This window comes from Blennius ocellaris (assembly GCF_963422515.1).
Source record: "Blennius ocellaris genome assembly, chromosome: 18".
In the NCBI taxonomy this organism is placed as follows: domain Eukaryota; kingdom Metazoa; phylum Chordata; class Actinopteri; order Blenniiformes; family Blenniidae; genus Blennius; species Blennius ocellaris.
In genome coordinates, this window is record NC_137667.1 from 7,607,300 (window position 1) to 7,625,574 (window position 18,275).

At 42.0% G+C, this 18,275-nt stretch overlaps 1 protein-coding gene across 2 annotated transcripts; it reads left to right on the forward strand.

Moving 5' to 3' along the window:
- Positions 1 to 1,267: 1,267 nt before the first annotated feature.
- Positions 1,268 to 17,959, forward strand: vegfab (vascular endothelial growth factor Ab). Of its 2 annotated transcripts, XM_080513826.1 has the most exons (8): positions 1,268 to 2,072; positions 4,033 to 4,075; positions 4,915 to 5,111; positions 6,091 to 6,167; positions 8,148 to 8,180; positions 10,764 to 10,838; positions 12,416 to 12,559; positions 13,903 to 17,959. In XM_080513826.1, exons 1-8 carry the CDS (start codon positions 2,019 to 2,021, stop codon positions 13,919 to 13,921), a joined length of 642 nt encoding a protein of 213 aa, XP_080369952.1. In that variant the 5' UTR covers positions 1,268 to 2,018; the 3' UTR covers positions 13,922 to 17,959. The 2 variants fall into 2 exon arrangements, with proteins under 2 accessions (XP_080369952.1, XP_080369953.1); XM_080513827.1 differs by lacking the exon at positions 10,764 to 10,838.
- Positions 17,960 to 18,275: the final 316 nt, after the last annotated feature.

An 18,275-nucleotide genomic window follows, 5' to 3' on the forward strand; every position in this document is an offset into this window, starting at 1 on the left:
ATATGACGTGTGTGTAAAGCTATAGATCTATATGACTCAGGTTGTATTAGCGATCATATTGACCTTACAGGTGGAACTCCCAACAATGTCATGGGATTTGGGGATTTTTGCCCTTGCACACATTTATTCCAAGTTAGCCATCGTAAGTTAAAAATATATGATCTGTATCTTATTCATTCCGATGTATACAGAAGCAGAACTCTGATGAAACTGCGAGAGGACAGTCTCTCGGTTCTTTCTAATTTTCTATCAATGATATATATATATATATATATATATATATATATATAGTGCTGTCTCAGCTGTTGCTCTGAGGGGGGTAAAAGAGCCTGCGGTCATCCTCGGCCGACCAGGTGGCTTCTGCTGAGCTGGACATTACACAGAAAATCCATTCTCTGATGAACCGACGCAGACTCCGACTTTCCACAAAGGAGCGTGGTGCGTGCGTGCGTGCGTGCAGGCAGGCGCGCATTCAGTGACGGAGATGCGCCAACACCTCCTGACCGGCGGCGTGCGGCACATCACAGACGGCGGCGTCACACGCCTACGTGTTCGGAGACAGAGACACACACACACACACACACACACACACACACACACACACACACACACACACGCACACACACGTACACACACGTACACAGTCCACGGGTTTCCTCTTTCATGGAAATGGGGGATATTTGGAGCTCGGCCCCCCGAATAGCCACGAGACTGGAAAGTGTTTGCCCCGGTATCACCAGCTGGAACTGGAAATGAGAAAGTGTGTCGCTGATCTTAGCAAATACACGTTTGACCTTTTTTTTTTTTTTTTTTTTTTTAATAAAAGCGTATTCTGCAACAAGCACTGCGAAGGAAATTGAGCGGACACACAAGACGCATCCGAGGGCGCTTGTAATATTTGCACGTCCGTCAGTCATTTCCGATTTGAATGAATCAAACTTAATTTGCAATAGAAATTAGGTCGATAACTATTAGGTAAGACTGTAATAATCCCCGTTTACTCATAGAAAATGCGTATTCGGTGGAGCGTTTGGAGCAACAGCCTGACAAGTGGAAGGTGGAAATGACCGCAAAGGAAAAAAAATGACAGAGTAGATTATCAGATGTAACACATCTCAAATTCCATACTTTTTAATTCTCCCATAAGAGGAAATTTGTAAGAGACTTGGGCAGACTGCACTCCTGAACTCGGCACTTGTGAAAAAGCGACCGGAGAGGTGCGCACAGCGTCTGTATATCAGCCCACTCAGGACACACCTACCCTGCGTGCATGTCCACCAATCATCCACGTCTCCGGACCGCGGCTGCCAGTCCGACGCTCGCCTACACGGTCACAGTATGGAGACACCGAGAGACCGAGGAGGACGCGTCTTGTGTTAACGCAGAGAGCTGACCCCGCTTCGTGCGCACTGACATTAGAAACAGCCCGAGCAATTCACAAAGTTTCGTTGGGACGATCATCTGTCAGCGCGTTTTTCTTCTTCCCTCCCTCTTTCTTCTTTTTCTTTTTTTTTGCCCCCCCCCCCCCCAACTGAACGTCATCCTGGTCAAGTTGCACATAGGAGCAGGGTGCAAGTTTCAAATGGACAGACACTTGGAGACGACTGGCTCAACAAGCATGGGATTATTGTAATGTGGATTGCTATTCCCTTGCAAGAGAATAAAAGTCTGCTGCGGAACAATGTGAGACGTTGTGCATCTTGGATTCTCGTGTTTCTGGATATCTTGAAAATAATTGGCAACAGTTGAGAAGGAAGTTAATCCACAAAGGATTGTATGCTCCAAACCTTGGGACCAGCATGGATTTGCCGTTACAACCCCCGGCCCCTTACTCCGAGAAGTTTTAGCCGGTCCACTTGTTAGCGTTTTTTCTTTTATTTTGGGGTTTGTTTTTTTTTTGTTTGGGTTTTTTTTTTTTTTTTTTTTGGCTTGTTAAACTTCATGTTTGAGAACAAATCGCCACATTGGCCTGTTGAATTTTAAAACGTCGCCTGTATTTGGATTGGACCTCCAACAACATGAACATTATTGACAGTTTGACACTATTATTTTTGACGCTGTCAGCTGTCAAGGTGAGTGTATACACGGAGAACAAACTGGACCAGAGAGTTGAAAAAAAAAAGACAAAAAAAAGCCATGAATCGATCTCCATTTGCGAAATCTAGTCAGTGGTCATTAATGTGTAGCTTGTCCTTGTCTTTCCCCTGGTAGGTCACACAGCTCGTGTTTAAACAAGCTGAAATGTTTTGTGGCTTCAGAGAGATTTTAAAAGATCATTCAACAGAACTGACAACACAGAAATCTGGACGCACACGCTCGTGTTTGGTGCGATTATTACGCAGAAAGCGCGTCATAAGGAAGGATTTTTTTTTTAAATGTCTTTAGATATTGTTGTGAAGTTTGACGCTGGGTGATTTCAGGCCTGCTCCAATACCACCTTGGAGATATTAAAGGCGCAGCGGCTCAATTCTGAATTAGGACATTGAAGCAGGTTCGCTTCAATTAGCGGAGAGACGCGTTCAAACTTGACTTCAACCTTCATTTTCATAACGAAACATAACACTCATATACTGTGTTACTCAGACGGAGTGGAGCATTTTAATGGCTTTTTGAGAGCGCGTTGTAAATCGTTTTCCTTATAATCATTAATCAAGCGCTGTATAGCTTTGAGCAAAGGTTTCAAGGTAGAAAAAAAAAAAAGAGACTTCTCAGCAGGACGCTGCGTAATATTCCCGCAACATGGTTGGACTTTTTCTGTGATTATTGTTCCACCATGCCGCGCTGTCACCTTAAATGAAGTGCTTGTGTTTTAGGCAGCCACATAGTTCATCTTTCAAGCATCTTATACGATCTGAACCCCCTTCCCGAAGTCCACTAAAGTGTTTATTTAAGTAAGTGGCGGCTTTAATGACAGCTAAGTCACCCAATAGACGCTGGGAAGTATCGGGATGATGTCTCTTACTGCTGATTATCAGGCGACATATCATCACTTACTTAAAGACCTGATGTTCGCAGCTTGACACCCTGTCATTAATAATACAGTATTGAGTGTTTTGGAGAGAGCCTGGGGTCTCTCGGTCCCCTCTCACGCCACCAAAAAAGGGGGAGGAGACTAAACAGCAGCACCCAGCCATTTCTTTTTTTTTTTTTTACTTTTCATTAATGAACCGAGCCGAGTTTCTGAGCTCTCATCTGGAATCTCAGACTCCCTCTCGTGTGTCGGTGCCCACATGAGCTGGATCTCATGCAACACCGTCCAGATATTGCGCGAGTCGCGCGCGCTCCCATGTGGGAACGCGACAGTGAGCGCCGCTCTACGTGCGTACGTGCGTGGAAAAAACGCGGTGCGTAACGAGGGGAAAGTTGCCAAAAAAAAAAAAATCCTTTGTGGCCCGACTGGTGTGGTGACAGCTACAGGGCCGGCCCTGACAGCTACCCCCTGTGAGGGAAAGTAACAGGCTGGGAGCTTTTACCGGGTTTAATAGCGGCGGCGATTATACCGGGTTGCCTAGTGGCGGAGGAGGCGCACGTTAGAGGTTTAGTTACAGGAACAAAACAAAACCTAACACAGCGTTTGTTTTAGGCTTACAAGATTTTGATGTGGTAGTTTATATTTCAGTTTTATAGGCGCTTTCTAATCATATTATTTGCTTTTTTTTTTCTAAATACACGGCGTGATAACGAAGATAATGGACATGCTTTAAACAAGTTTTGTTTATAACAGTTGGCTGAACGCTTCTCAATTCAATTGCATCTTTTGGGAGTATGATAGTGATCAGACTTGGAAAGCTATTACAAGAGGAGTATGAATATTTGACTGTTATTGTGCCCCACACTGCCGCGTCAGCCAACCCGAGATAAGATGCTTAGTGTGGTTTCCATATTGTGGCAGTGGGCAACAGTATTGTCAAAATGCAAACATATCTTTTGCACAACTGTGGATAAGTAAAGGGCATTGCCAGGGTCTTAAAAAAAAAGTTCTTGCACAATCTACTGTAACTAATGGCATGCTTCTCCCCCCTCTTCTTCTAGAGTGCCCACATACCGAAGGAAACAGAAAGAGGTCCACATGACGGTAGGTGTCCCACAGGGCACCGTGGGAATACAGTCTGCCTTGGGCTCCCTGGTTGGCCTGCAGCCAAAACAGAAACGGCTGGTTCAAATTTCACCTTGACATTAAAGGCAAATTATCGCCTCCTAGTGGGCAAAATTGTAGCTTGACCCTGCAGAGATTTAACCCCTTCAGAATACCCTCTCTCTTTTTTCTTTTTTCCAGTAAGCGACACCAGTTTCACCCTTAAATCTCATTCGTTGGACATGTTCACCCTGAGCAGCATTCCTTTTTCATTGAGGTTTAAGCTGAGGGAATGTTATGGTGACCAGACCCTTTTATAGAAAGGAATGTCAACCTCTTGGCCTACAATTTCATTTTTGCACAACCTCAGCATTGGCCAATCCAATTTGGACAATCAGAAGCTGCACTAGGTGATATTGTTCAGGCCTGGTATGTTTGATTTGGCATCCCAGAGGCCCGTCCGCCTGGGATTGTTTTAGGCTCTCTAAAGGCTTTTGAGTGATGTTTGGGAGGTGGTGTATGTCTGTGTGCTAATATCTTTCTCAAGAGCAGAACTCCAGCAAAGGACTAAGTGAGGGGAAGCACTTATTGTAAGACTCTGTTCAAGCAGAATCGCAACAGTGGGGTAACACGGCTGATGAGGCGAATGTGGATGTATAGAAAGAGTAGTTTCTAATCACAGTGGGACATTAAGTGCATGTAATCACAAGCCAGTGTTATGAAAGCCAATCCAGAAGTAGAAATGAAAAAGTGCATGTGCAACTGTGTTTTGTTTCTTGTCAGCTTGCCAGTTTTCGGCACATTTTTCTAATCTGGTCCAATGTCCTTCTGTCACACAGTGATCCCTTTAATGGAGGTCTACAACAAGAGTTTGTGTAAGCCTCGAGAGCTGCTGGTAGAAATACTACAGGAGTATCCGGAGGAGGTGGAGCACATCTTCATCCCTTCCTGTGTGGTGCTGACGCGCTGCGCCGGCTGCTGCAATGACGAGATGCTGCAGTGCATGCCAACGTCCAGCTATAACGTCACAATGGAGGTCAGCAGCGCCGCTTGCAGCAGCAACACTGAACACTTGGGCGATCTGTTTCCTGGACGGGTCGATCATTTTAAAACTCTTTACTCGACCAGACAATGTCTGCGTATTTTAGATTAATCATTTTTGGTCAAATGTCACACGGGCAGGCCACACAGGCTGCTTAAGTGTCCCCTCTGAGTGGTGCAGAGCTTTCAAAGGATTTGGCAGAGAAGCCCTTCAAGTCGCTCCAAGTACACATTGCTGAAAGCCTGCTTAGGTGCGACCTTTAGGCTAAAAGGAACCTTGTCCTCAAATGAAGAGCTCAATTTTCATTGTCACCTTTTCCCCAAATGAGAAGCTTTGCATATATTTCCTTACCACCTTTACAGGTGAAAAACAAAATTTTCTACAAAAAGCAAACTTCTGCTTTTCGAGACTGCATTTATCTCTCTTCATTACAGTTCCTTTCATTTGAAAATGTGGCAAACTTTTTAATTTCAGCTCAATGTCGAAGCATGAGGCATTGAACAACTCTGCGACTTGAAGCATTTCATATTTCGCTTCTTGCAACGGAGCGATCCTTGTTATTTTCCATCTCGCTCCTCGCTACCTTCACATGATGAGCTAAAGTAGTAGGTTTTCAGCCTATCAACACTCGGTACCGCCCAGCTCTTGATTGGCTGGACACTCTGGAGCCGGCTAATCATCCAACGAGCAGAGCAGAAAATCACAGAGCCTTTCAGAAACTCCTACATTATCTAAAGTTTGACACATAGTTGGTTTTGCTTTAGCCTTAAAGTAGACTTGCCTTCCTCCCGTGTAAACACCAAAAACAGAACTTGGATTCTATCTGGACGTTTACACATTTACATATTTGAAAGATCTGACCTTCCACTGGGCCTGGCCTGTCTACTTTGGGATTAATGTGTATCTGCCTTTTTGCACATCGAACGCATTAACTGACTGGTAACAATCTCTCTCAATCTTCTTTTTGTTGCAGATAAAAAGAATAAAACCCCAAAGGCAACAGAATGACATTTTCATGAGCTTCACAGAACACAGCGCATGCGAGTGTAGGTAAGAAACCCTGAACGCACATGCACGCACGCACCACTACAAATCATCGCTCTATTGTGTAGCAGAGCAGAGGCTGGCCAAACACGCCATGTGGAGTTATTGTTTAGAGTTTGCCCCTGACACATTCAGCAGATGCATATCAGGTAAAACCATATTTTATCTTTTCCTTCATTCACTTAGTCGATGGTATCGAGGCCGGAGCAGGTTTAGACGCATCACGGCAGACGTCCTCTGTGTTGTTTAAATTTATCCTCATTCCATCGCAGTACTTAGCTGAAGCAGATACATTTGTTTGAAAATGCAGGACCCTGATATTTAGTTGGGGTTTTTTTGTTCCTCCAGCTTACATACAGAGGTCATACAGAGGAACTATGTAGGGCTTGCTTTAGCTGACTGAGATAAGTCTGGTGCATTTTTCTTAGGGCCTCTTGGTGTGATGGGGTGATATTTTCTTCTAATTTTTATACATAAAGGATCAGTGAGTGCTGATTTATCCGTCATGTGCTAATTTGTGTCTCTTCTGTCCGTGTTTAACTCCCGTTACAGTTCGTTCTTCAAAAATTATTTTTCACAAGCTGCGCCTCATATTGGTTACAAGCTTGATATTTTCAGTCACTGAGCTGGTGTTCAGATTTGGCTTAAAACAGCAGAATTAGATTGTGCCTAAAACCAAAACAAGTGTCATCATCACCATCATCATCATATAAAAACATAGTCCATATGTAAATATGAAAGCAGCTTTTGGAGTTGTGTGGCATGACCGAACAGACATGCATCCTCCTCCCGCGCTTCATTAAAATCAAAAGAGAAAACAAACTTTGTAGCTCTGGCTCGAGGGCCCAGTAGTTCTGCCGTCACTTTACGTTGCCCGTTTGAGATTGCTGCTCCAACTTTTAAAAAGTTTTACTGGAACGAGGCCTCTACATTTGCCCCCGGCAAACCTCTGACCCAGCAGAGTTTTCACGCTGAACTTAATGCTGACTTACTGCAGTGATGACACAATATGTCACCATGTGGTTGTAGCCATAAATCGTTAGGGCACCTGTAAACTATTTTAAATGGCTTTTATCAGTTTACTCAATGCAGTCCAGAATTTTTGACTTCGATAAATGATTTCATGATACAGGGTGAACATAATACACAGATAATTACATAAAAAACATAATTAAAGGCCCTCATCAGCCGCTTGAACACAACAAACTATTTGCTTCATTGTATAGCTTTTAAATGATCCTAAAACTTTAGTTGTTTTCATGATAAGCTTAAAGCACCGGAGACGTATTAATTTGTACTTTATTCAAGCAGTAAAAGCTTTGCGGTGTGCCACGGCAATCAGGAGTACCAAGTCAGACGAGCGTACATAACTCAAAGAGATCTCGGTGTGTCAGATAATGGACGAATGAAGTAGATACACAGACATATTCTGGTGGAGTTGTTTCACCAGTCTGTCCAGGAGAAAATTGGCTGCGAGTCCGTGACCTCCTGTAAAGAAAGATTGTTTCCTAACACTTTTGGCTAAACTCCTGCCACAACTCTGTGCCAATGAATTTATTGCTTCACACTGTTATCAGCGAGCGTTGTCACATGGACGTGAACCAGGCCCTGTGTGTGTGTGTGTGTGTGTGTGTGTGTGTGTGTGTGTGTGTGTGTGTGTGTGTGTGTGTGTGTGTGTGTGTGTGTGTGTGTGTGTGTGTGTGTGTGTGTGTGTGTGTGTGTGTGTGTGTGTGTGTGTGTGTGTGTGTGTGTGTGTGTGTGTGTGTGTGTGTCCTAACTGGTTTCCCTTACTTTGCCAGGTATTTGAAAGTGAAAGTCCCTTTTATCACAGTTTATAGTAAGGCGGATGCCGTGATGGCGATTCGAGAAGACCGATATGTGCCCCCACATGCTGATGGAGTCTGATGATCTCGATATATATATATCTGTTTACCGGGAACAATTGCGCGCCGTGATCTAATGTGTTGTTGTGTTCCTGCCTTTCAGGTTAAAGAAAGAAGTGAGAGAACAGAAAGAAAAGTGAGTACAGCCTTCTTTCTGCATGGGAATTGGGTATTTGAAGGGAAACAATGGGCACATGAGATTTGATCTTTTCCTGTTTTGCTTTGTAAAGAAAAAAAAAAAACACCTCACTCTCAGTCAAATGCAATTCCCAGCTTTTATGGCATTACACTATACACTTTTAAACTGATGTGCTTCCCTTTAATCTCTCCTCTTTCTCTAACACAGATAAAACAAACATGCACACTAAAACACTCCACAATACCAATATTTCATTAAAACCACTATATATCTTATAGTGTGCACAAATTATTCTGCAGCTGTAAGGTTGTAAACGTGGACAATGCCAATTAATCTCACTCAGGTGAAATAGTGACACTTGTTGAGGGCAGGCCTTTCCACACCTGTCCTTTCCACGTTTCCTCCCCTTTACATTCCTCCCCACCCTGCTTTAACGTTTACATCCCACTTAACGTCTATTACTTCTGTTTCTGCCTGCCGTGATATAGATAACAGTGTTTTTGAAGACGTTAAACTTTTGTGTTTATGATCCTTTCTCGAGTGATCCTCCCTCCCCGGGCTACAGATGTCAGTGTGCTAAGGGTCACTAAAATGCTTTAATCTTTTTTTCTGTGAATAGCTGTTAATATTTTTCCACTGCCGGGTTGCGGTAGGTTTGTTTTTTTGGTTTTATGCCAGGTTGTCCATCATATATATATCTATATATGTAGGGTAGCTTTAAGACCGTCTCTTTAACCCTGCCATAACTGTTTATGAGTCCGGCTTTGGTGTTGTGCTTCTACAAAGTAATGGTCTTCAGGTCGTTCAACTTCTGTTTCTGATGCTTGACGCATTTTCCTTTTATTGTTAGTGAGTCATCTCAGAGGTTGTGAAACTAGATGACTGTCAACATCCACAGGAAAACTCCATTGTCACTTAAAAATGTTCTTGCGACAACCTACGTTTATTTAATTATTTTTAAAGAAGATTGTAGATGTGTTACACATACATCATATATGTGCCTTTCATGCTTAATTGTTACTCAAAGAGTAAATGGGACTTCACAGCATTTCTTTCGAGAAGTGAAAAAAACAAGACTTAACAGCTTATCATACTATTACATTGCTCTACTTCATCTAAAGTTATAATGCATATTTTTTTAAATCAGCTCCGCAACTAATTCAATTCAGTTTTATTTGTATGGTGCCAAATACAACACAGTCATTTCAAAGCGATTTGTACAATCCCAGCAAATCCACATGAGCAAGGATAGGAGATTGTAGAAAGGAAAAACTAAGAAACCATTGCAAAACCACAGTCAGAGGCAGTTTTCTGTTGCTCTGGTTTGGGTTTTGGGGACAAAAGGAGCATAAAAGATAGGACAGACAGACAGCGGTACCCTGAGGTAGAAGGTAGGTATTCAAAACCTGGATAGATTCATGATTTGCAGACGATTTGCATCAGTTTGATTCCTTAACCTTCCATTTAGTAGCATCATCAGCTCAAAATCGCTTCAATGCATGACTGAAAATGAGCAGAACTAACAAACCTAGTAGATTCGGTTGTATTTATCGCTCAACATTTGCTGTATAACAAAACTTCAAAGGCACTTCTGTGCTGAAGTAAAACCTCCCAGAGCTGCGAGCATGGCTGTAAACTCAGAGGGTACGTTCTATCAAAGGCAAAACAACATCCATCTGCAATATTCTGGTTTGAAGATCGAGACATTAGTGAATAAATGAAAAAATTGTAAGACTGAATATTTGAAGTGAAATGAGCTCAAAGATGCAGTTCCTTATTAGAGAAAATAAATGGCCGTTAATGAAATAAGAGACGAATATCTGAATGTATTGTGAATATAAATATAAAGAGAGAAACATCATCATTGATTATTTTCTTCCCCAAAATATTGTAATGTATTACATGGCAAAATGTTGACAGAAACCCACCCTGCACCTGGGAAACCACGTGCATGCTTCGCAATCACACACCGGTGTGCTCTTATTGCGTCATGGTCGGAAACACATTGAATCAGCGCAAAAAAGAGCCGACCCAGATATTCTAAAAGATGCAGTCCGAGCATATTGTCCTTATAACTGCCCAGATTCCTGCCCGACATGAGGTTTCTCAAATCGTCACCCGCTTTTGCTCTCTGCGGGGTCGTTGAACGTCATGTCCTTTGAAGGCAACATGGACAATAGATAGACCTTTTCACAAAACAAGGATTTTGTTTCTTTATCACATACATAAACTACAGACTTTATGGGAGACAACACAGCATTATTTTGGGTGCGTCTTCACAAAACGGATCATGTTCGTTCTTCAACGCTCCCAGTTGAGTCGACTTTTTCAAGCTTGCATGATCAACTGAGGTGAAGTCTTCAGACACTGATTGTCTGCTTAAAAATATGTAAGATATAAGTTCCAAGCAAGTCAATTGGTAGCAGTTAGCGACAAATGGTGCTTGGCGCTTTGACATAGCCATATTAAAAAATAAATAAATAAATACAACTGTCAAACAATTTACACCAGTTTCAGATCTGAACACATGAGTCCATCTCTCAGGAATCTCTCTGCGTTGTTGTCCTGTCTCTCTTGCAGAAAATCCAGGAAAGGCAAGGGCAAAGGCCAAAAGAGAAAACGAAAGAAAAACCGTGACAAAACAATTCACGATGCGTATGTCAGCTCCGCCTTCTCCACCTACCTGCACCTGAGTGTTGCGCTTCTCATAGTTAAGCTAATTTGGGAGGAGCTTTTCTGCCCCTTTTAAACGTGTACCATTTAATTTTGCCCGTCAGCCACATCAATTAGCATGTCGCTTCCCATGCAATGTCCTAACTATGTCTCGTCAGCAATGCTCTTCCGTGTCCTGTTCGTTAACATGTTGTGGAAACGTCGCTTCAAGCAAAACTTTACATAACACCGATAACCAGGGAAGCACAGCAGACGTGATCATATCCTACCTCGCAAGAAATGAACCATAACCCATCTCAAAACCTTGAAATCTCCGTCTCATCTTGTCCTAAGCTAACCAGCACAGTGTTTCTAAGAATGTGGCTGTCTATGGATAGGCCTGGACCAATGTGAGGGATGAGATACAGCAATGTGTAGTTACAAAGATAAGACAACGGTAGAAGCCTGAAGTTCGCCTCGCTTCTAACATCATGTCCGGTAGCTACTTTCATGATTTATAATGGGCATGTTCAGCTGGAAAATACTGACTTTAAAGCAGCTCCAGAGTGCAACCTGAGCCTTCTCCTGTAGCAGATCACAGATCCACCAGCATGGCATTGCAGACTGTCTTGTACTCTTCTGGTATCTGTGCTGGGATCAGCAGGATCGCAATCACGGTCCAGTGCTCGGTGTTGAGTCTGTGCCGCTTTGCTGTGTCTCGTACCCGTCTCCCTCTCCCCTTTTTTGTTCTTTTCATCTTTACAAACTGGTTTTGCTGTCTTGTGCCTAATGCTGGTACTTATTTTGTAATGTGAAGAGAAAAAGTGATGGCTATCTATTGCCTTTGTTTAGCAAGTGCTGTTTTTGTTTCTTTGTTTGCCTACTCTTGTCTCTGAAACCATGAGAGAGAGAAAGGAGTCATTTGATTTAACACTAATTTGAAGATGATCTCATGTTTCTTCAGTGCTCATACTGTGAACAGATTCCTGACTGTATGTACATTTGTATCTTGAGATATCGGTGGAGTGTCGGTGCCTTCGTCTCTGCTAAGAATTGTAATTTAGACCATTTTCCGACCGTGTTTTTAATCTCATGTCTCTCTGTGAGGAAACGTAGTCTGCAGTTTTCACTCAATAAAATGAAGTTTTTCTTTACGGTGCACCAAACAGACCCTCGAGTCTTCTTTATCAAGCGCTGGCTGTTTGTAGGAGTGAACGCAAAGACTGTGTCGTTCAATGCCACTATATGTTGTTTTGTTTTGCATGAACTGGTGGAAAGCTTCATTCACTGCATGTCTAACGCATACAGGACATTTGCGGGTTTTCCAATCGACACTGGAGGGATGTGTGTGTGTGTGTGTGTGTGTGGAGGGTAATTTTACTGATCGAGTTTTTGTGCAAACCCGTGTGCAATACAACCCAAGTGTCACATGCAGGCCAGCTTGGCAGTCGCTCAGAGAAGCAAACCAGAGCATATCAAAGGGCTGACCTGAGGTCGACCTTGCTTATGGGTGCAAATAGTACACTGTGATAATCCGCTTCTCCCTCTTCCCCCCCATCTCTGTCTCTCTGTCTGTCCAGTGTTTGTGAGCCATGTTGTGATCACTGCTCAGAGAGGAGAAAGCGTTTGTTTGTACAGGATCCTGCTACCTGCCGGTGCTCGTGCAAACACACAGACGAATACTGTAAAGAACGCCTGCTAGAGCTCAACGAAAGGACCTGCAAGTAAGTGCTGCTGGTACATCAGTTTTCGTGTGCAACCAATTATTTATTTATTTTTTTAGAGGTCGCAGTTTAAACCTGTTAGTTGTACTTGTAATAACACAAGTAACTGCAGACTGCAGTCATGGCCCCTTTTCTACCCTCATTTCTTTTATTATTAAATCTTTGAAATGTCTTCTGCTCTAAATTGATAAGATAATCACTGGAAAACCACAATAAACGACTACAAATCTGAACGTTCCGACTTGTTTCCAAGAATTCCCATGTCCCTCAAAGCCAAAAAGACTTGCGTAACACCGCCTCTGCAAACTGAGGCCGGCCCAGTGGTGAGGTCTGAACATAAAAAAGCATGGGCATTTTTAGACTGCACAGACGAAAACTATAAAAAGTGAAGGACGTGTTTGTGGGTGTCATGGAAGAAACAAATTACAATGATGCAGAATGTGCACGAGGCCATGTTGCAGGCTCGATTCTTAAACATCCACACACCCACACACACTGAGGTAAGCTGAGAAAGCTATATTAATGTTTCTATAGCTGCGTTTGAGTTCAGTTTCCAGCCGTTCCCATACATCAATATTTATCATTGAAGTCAAGGAGTCCCTGTTTGGACTACTCTACCACTTCCTGTTGTATTTTAAAGTAATATGGAGAGATGTCTGTGGATACAGTTTCCCTATAGAGATCACAAGACGTTCACAAAAGTGGGTCAGATGTGAGGTTATTTGGCGTAAATCTGAAATCTACTCAATGGCAATTCTGATGAGAAACCCCAGATCTCACGATACCTACATGGTGGCAATGCTTTAATAAAATTGGAAACTTTAAATGCTTCTTCGGGAAGAAAACAATAAAGTAACCAGAACAAGATATTTCTTGTATTTTAACTCATATCTCGTTAACATCAGACTGACCAAGGACAAAGAATCAAGCCTGTGGTTCATATTGTGCATTTTAATGTCTTTCAGCCCATGTGTCGTTTCACTCTAACAATCTTATCAGTACAACCACAGAAGACTACCGTTTCAGAAAAAAGAAAAAACAAGAAAAAAAATCCTCTGTACTTTTACCTGCCTAGTACCAAGAAACAGACTGACCCAGTTAGCAAATAGCTTGTAAACAGTGGAAGATTGAGCAGCTATGGAGTTTGATCCTGATTCCCTTTGTATGGCGGTTGAATGCTGCATGCATTAGTGCTGTTCAATACATTTGAATTGTTAAAACTGCAATAACTTACGTTTCCATGCACTGCACATTAATAAATAGTATGTGCAGGACAGCATATTTGGCCAATCAGATGGAGATCGACTGCACTAAATACCAATTTCTCTATTCTTCTCATCTAGATGTGACAAGCCAAGATGAGAGAGGTGGGAGCACCAGATGTACAAGATGAAGAACTATTGTAGAGATATTTCACAGCACAGCACTTTGACCTTTGAACCGTAAGCTCTTCTTTTCTGTGGAAAGCATTCCCCTTGGACTGACAGAGAGGACAAAAAGAAAGACTGAAGTTTCCTCCCACTGTATATCTGTGTGTATATAGACCATGACAAAAAAAAAAAAGAGTACAGAGTTGTTATGCTGCTACAGATACAAATAACTAAACCCATCATTTGACTAAAAGCAAAATAGCCGCCATGTGGTTTTGCATTTCTAACAGGCTTGCAATGCAGGTGTAGTCTTATTGTCAATGTATGTATGCAATTACTTCACTGGATAAGAGTGTACTGTGGTTGTGTGTCAATCATAACATGCAAAACCTCTCAAATCTGAGCTATATTTAACTGCTAAAACAGCGGGTGAGCCTGAGGAGGACATGGGTGTACTCTCCTTTCAAAAAAATGATGGATGAACTGTTTCTGGGCGAGGACGGCAGGACAACGGGGACAGTCGATGGACATTTGGAGCCTGTCGCCCGGTGATGTCGTCTCCTTTCCTCTGAGGACCTTTCAGGACAGATGTGGACAGACTCCGTGTCACGACCGCAATCAGAGGAAACTCCGGAGTGCTATATACTATTAAAGGGATACTGGTCATCAATATAGCCAATATACCCATATTTAATTTGGTCTATTTATGTATGCAGTGTTATGTACCTGTGGCTGTCCTGTAGTCCCCCGATGTGTAAGGTCACTGATGGCTACTCTCAGCATGGAGGCTCTCTGTGCTTTTCTATGAAACAAACAGAAAAAAAAAAAGAAAAAAAAAACAAACAAGAAAAAACATCTAATTTGTTGACATTCCCTAAATGGATCATTTGTACTGACGTACTAATGGCATCTCCTCTTTTTTAACCCCTCTCATCTAAGGGTGTGGGTGCTGTGTAGAAATGTAACTTTTGTGCGTCTCCGTGTGCGTACGTCTGTGTCTGGGTGTCTGGGTGTCCTTGTGTGTGTGTGTGTGTGTGTGTGTGTGTGTGTGTGTGTGTGTGTGTGTGTGTGTGTGTGTGTGTGTGTGTGTGTGTGTGTGTGTGTGTGTGTGTGTGTGTGTATTTTCACCCACTTTTGCTGATGTGCACATCTGTGTATGGGTGTTAGTTGGCTGTATTTAAGTATTTAAATAAGTAGCGGACCTGTGTTTTGTCCGTTGTGCAAGATGCAAATACGAATAAACTACTGCTAGCAGCTCGGCATACTGTACACTACCACATCGCCACCACCATCACCATTTTAAATTTGGATAACAATCTACATCGTTTCTGCCATCAGTCTTAGAGCCCTTTTTATTAGTTTGCTTTGTCTCTTCTTCACTATTAACATGTTTTCTGTGTCTATGTAAAAACAGTAATGCATATTTATTTTCGAATCATATTGATTTTATATAAAATAAGAAAACGGTTGCTGTGTTTTGAATGCTGTGTTTCCCAGAGATTTAATTAGGCAGCAGATTTCCGTGTTTTGTTTTGGGGGTTTTCTTTGTGCAGAAAGCTGATATTTACACATCCAATAAGAACATCTACAGAATGTCGTATAATCTGAAAGAAAATTAAGCAAGAACATAAGGAATGACAGAGAGGCAGATGCTCAGCCTAATGAATAAAAGGGCACTTTGAAGCAGTGTGCAATAATTTCATCTGTCTAACCTAACATTATATAGGGAATTTAATTGGCGAAAAATACGGTAAAAAAAAAAGACTTCAAACTAGCACACCTTCAGTGAAGTGAAGTTAAGATTTGATTTTAAAACAGAAAAGGTTTTTTTTGTTGGTTTTTTTTAGGATAGAAACTTTGAGACTGAGTGAAAACAGTTATGTGATTATTAAACTGAGCGATATCTCGGCTCAAGCAACAGCTCGGCGAAAGATAGGGCAAGAATGTGTGTCGGACCATCTCCTCTCATCAGAACACAGTTTATATCAAAAGCTCCCTCATCTCAGTAAAACTTTGCGTTGCATTAACTTTACATGGATTTCTCCACGTTCACTGCTGGAAAGGTGCAGGAAAACTTGGCGTAGATGCTGAAGAGGTGCTGCTGATGTTACCGGCTTTATTATTTCCAGTTTTTGGATTGATTATTGTGATCACATTATTTTATAGTGCCCTGCAGTGGTTTGACATCTGTTGAGAAGTCATTTTCAGGTGAAAATGGCAAATTGACATCAAGTTTTGGCAGTTCGTTTGCACAGCGCTTCCTAGAAACGCACATCGCTGCAAGTACACATTACGGTTATATTAAACAGTTCTTCTGCACACATGGGAGAAGATTGGCAATGACGCCAGAGCCAAGAGTAATGATGCATGAATTTCAGAGTATTCTTCCAACAAAGTGTTGCAGAGACACATTTCTTACATACGCCAGGTACTGCGGGGACCTATACAACAATAAAAGTAACTTTAAAGGATTTTGAATAATTGGTACAGGGCTGGTTGTATTATAAGGAGTACAGCACTTTCTTTAAACAAAAACACAAACAAAATTATGGTCCTTGTGTAAATAGGGCATCAACCTCATTATCGCAGCATACAAAGCAAACTTTCTGCATCAAACCCAATCCCCTCTTCCATACCTGAAGCTACACAACTACACTTTTAATCTCTCCTGCATTTATCTAAAAGTAACACAAGGAAAAGTCCTTGATGAAAAAAACAAGGGCTCAGGCTTTCTGTGTCTTAATCGCACCGTGGGCACTGATTAACACAGGCTGTGTCTTGTACAAATGTAAAAGTTGAGTTTCATTTTATTATTTGACTGTTGTAACACTCCTATTGTTTGTTTGGTTTTTTTTGTTTGTTTTTTTACAAACTCAAAAATGTTACCAAGAAAAGAGATCCCAGGAATGTTTCCAATCTGTCATCACAGGACCTTTTACCTTTTCACACTGGGATGTTGTCTTTGGCACTTTGCACATGGGCTGAACAGCAAACTTCATGTTTGTAGTTTTTTTTTTTCCAAAAAGAAAAATGTTCTGTTCCGTTTTATCCGAATAGCACGTCACCTGGCCCTTTCAATTCGGCAGGGAGGACAAAGGGTCAGTTTTAGCTCCTGGTGAATGGTATAAGTGACTTGTTCGGTGACACTTGAGGATTGGCTGATCTCTCGGCCCCTGAGCCAAATCTAAACCCTATGAATGTAGATTAAGTGAAGGTTTGGGATCTTTGGCCATGTTTGTTTTGAAACTTGCTCCCACTTAGCCCCGTTGCATCCAGCTTCCTGCTGGATTAGCTCTTGCATGGTGCTAATACAGCCAAGCAAACGCTCTGCTCTCCCTCACTCATACTCTTTATGTGCATACCTAAATATAAAGCACACCATATAATCCCTGCAAATTGCGGGGGCCCCCTTCTCAGGGTAAAACACCCCAAAGAATGTCATAAACCATCTAATCTGTGATTTACCAGGAACCCAGACTATAACGAGCAAGCGAGCCGCCTGTTGAGTTTGTCAGCCAAGTTGCATTGTTTTAGCGGCAGTTTAAACAATTCGGGAAGTCCGAGCCTCCTTATTGGAAGACAGTTATGCCACCCACTAAGGTATATTATATACAGAGCATGCTTCTCACAAGTGAATCTGCACAACATATCATTTGAGATAATTATTGATTCAAACAGGCTTTGTTGAAGTAATCCTCCAAAATAGCTTGAAAGGCATGAGGTACACTAGACGTCCGCTGGTTTATGATCCGTGGAACTTATACCCCCAACAAAAGCAAAGGACAGGTTTCCAGTCCATCACAGGACAAACACATCATCACGTTCACAAATGCAACTTATCTCGAGAGAACAGCTCTGCTGAAATGCTTATCTTTGGACGGTGGGACCAAACCAAAAGACGTTCATGGAAAGAGCAAGAACAAACTGCTATGGGCAGTTTTTATTTGTTCAAAATAGATCTTATAAACATATGTGCGAGCCTACTCTAACGCAATGACAGGAAGAGCAATTCATTTTGCGAAAATATGGATGGATGGATGGATGGATGGATGGATGGATGGATGGATGGATGGATGGATGGATGGATGGATGGATGGATGGATGTGGACAAAAACATAACCTTTGCCTCAACGTATGTTGGCGAAGGAAATGAGCACATTGGAAACTCACTGAGCTGATTTACACAAAACACTTTGAACCTTGGCTCTCCCCATTTTTCTCCACTGAAAATGTTGTATTCATAATGTGATACTGTATGTAATACTCATAGGTTGCCAAAAAAACTCAACAACTTTCATATGAAGTACTTTTTTTTCCAACCTTGGTAGTTTTACAATGTGAAAGAG

What these genes read in the sequence shown, in the direction of transcription:
- vegfab (XM_080513826.1), top strand. Translation starts at nt 2,019, where the DNA reads ATGAACATTATTGACAGTTTGACACTATTATTTTTGACGCTGTCAGCT. An exon ending in GCTATAACGTCACAATGGAG is followed by an intron (nt 5,112 to 6,090) that starts GTCAGCAGCGCC and finishes TTTTTGTTGCAG; the next exon opens with ATAAAAAGAATAAAACCCCA. An exon ending in GACAAAACAATTCACGATGC is followed by an intron (nt 10,839 to 12,415) that starts GTATGTCAGCTC and finishes CTGTCTGTCCAG; the next exon opens with TGTTTGTGAGCCATGTTGTG.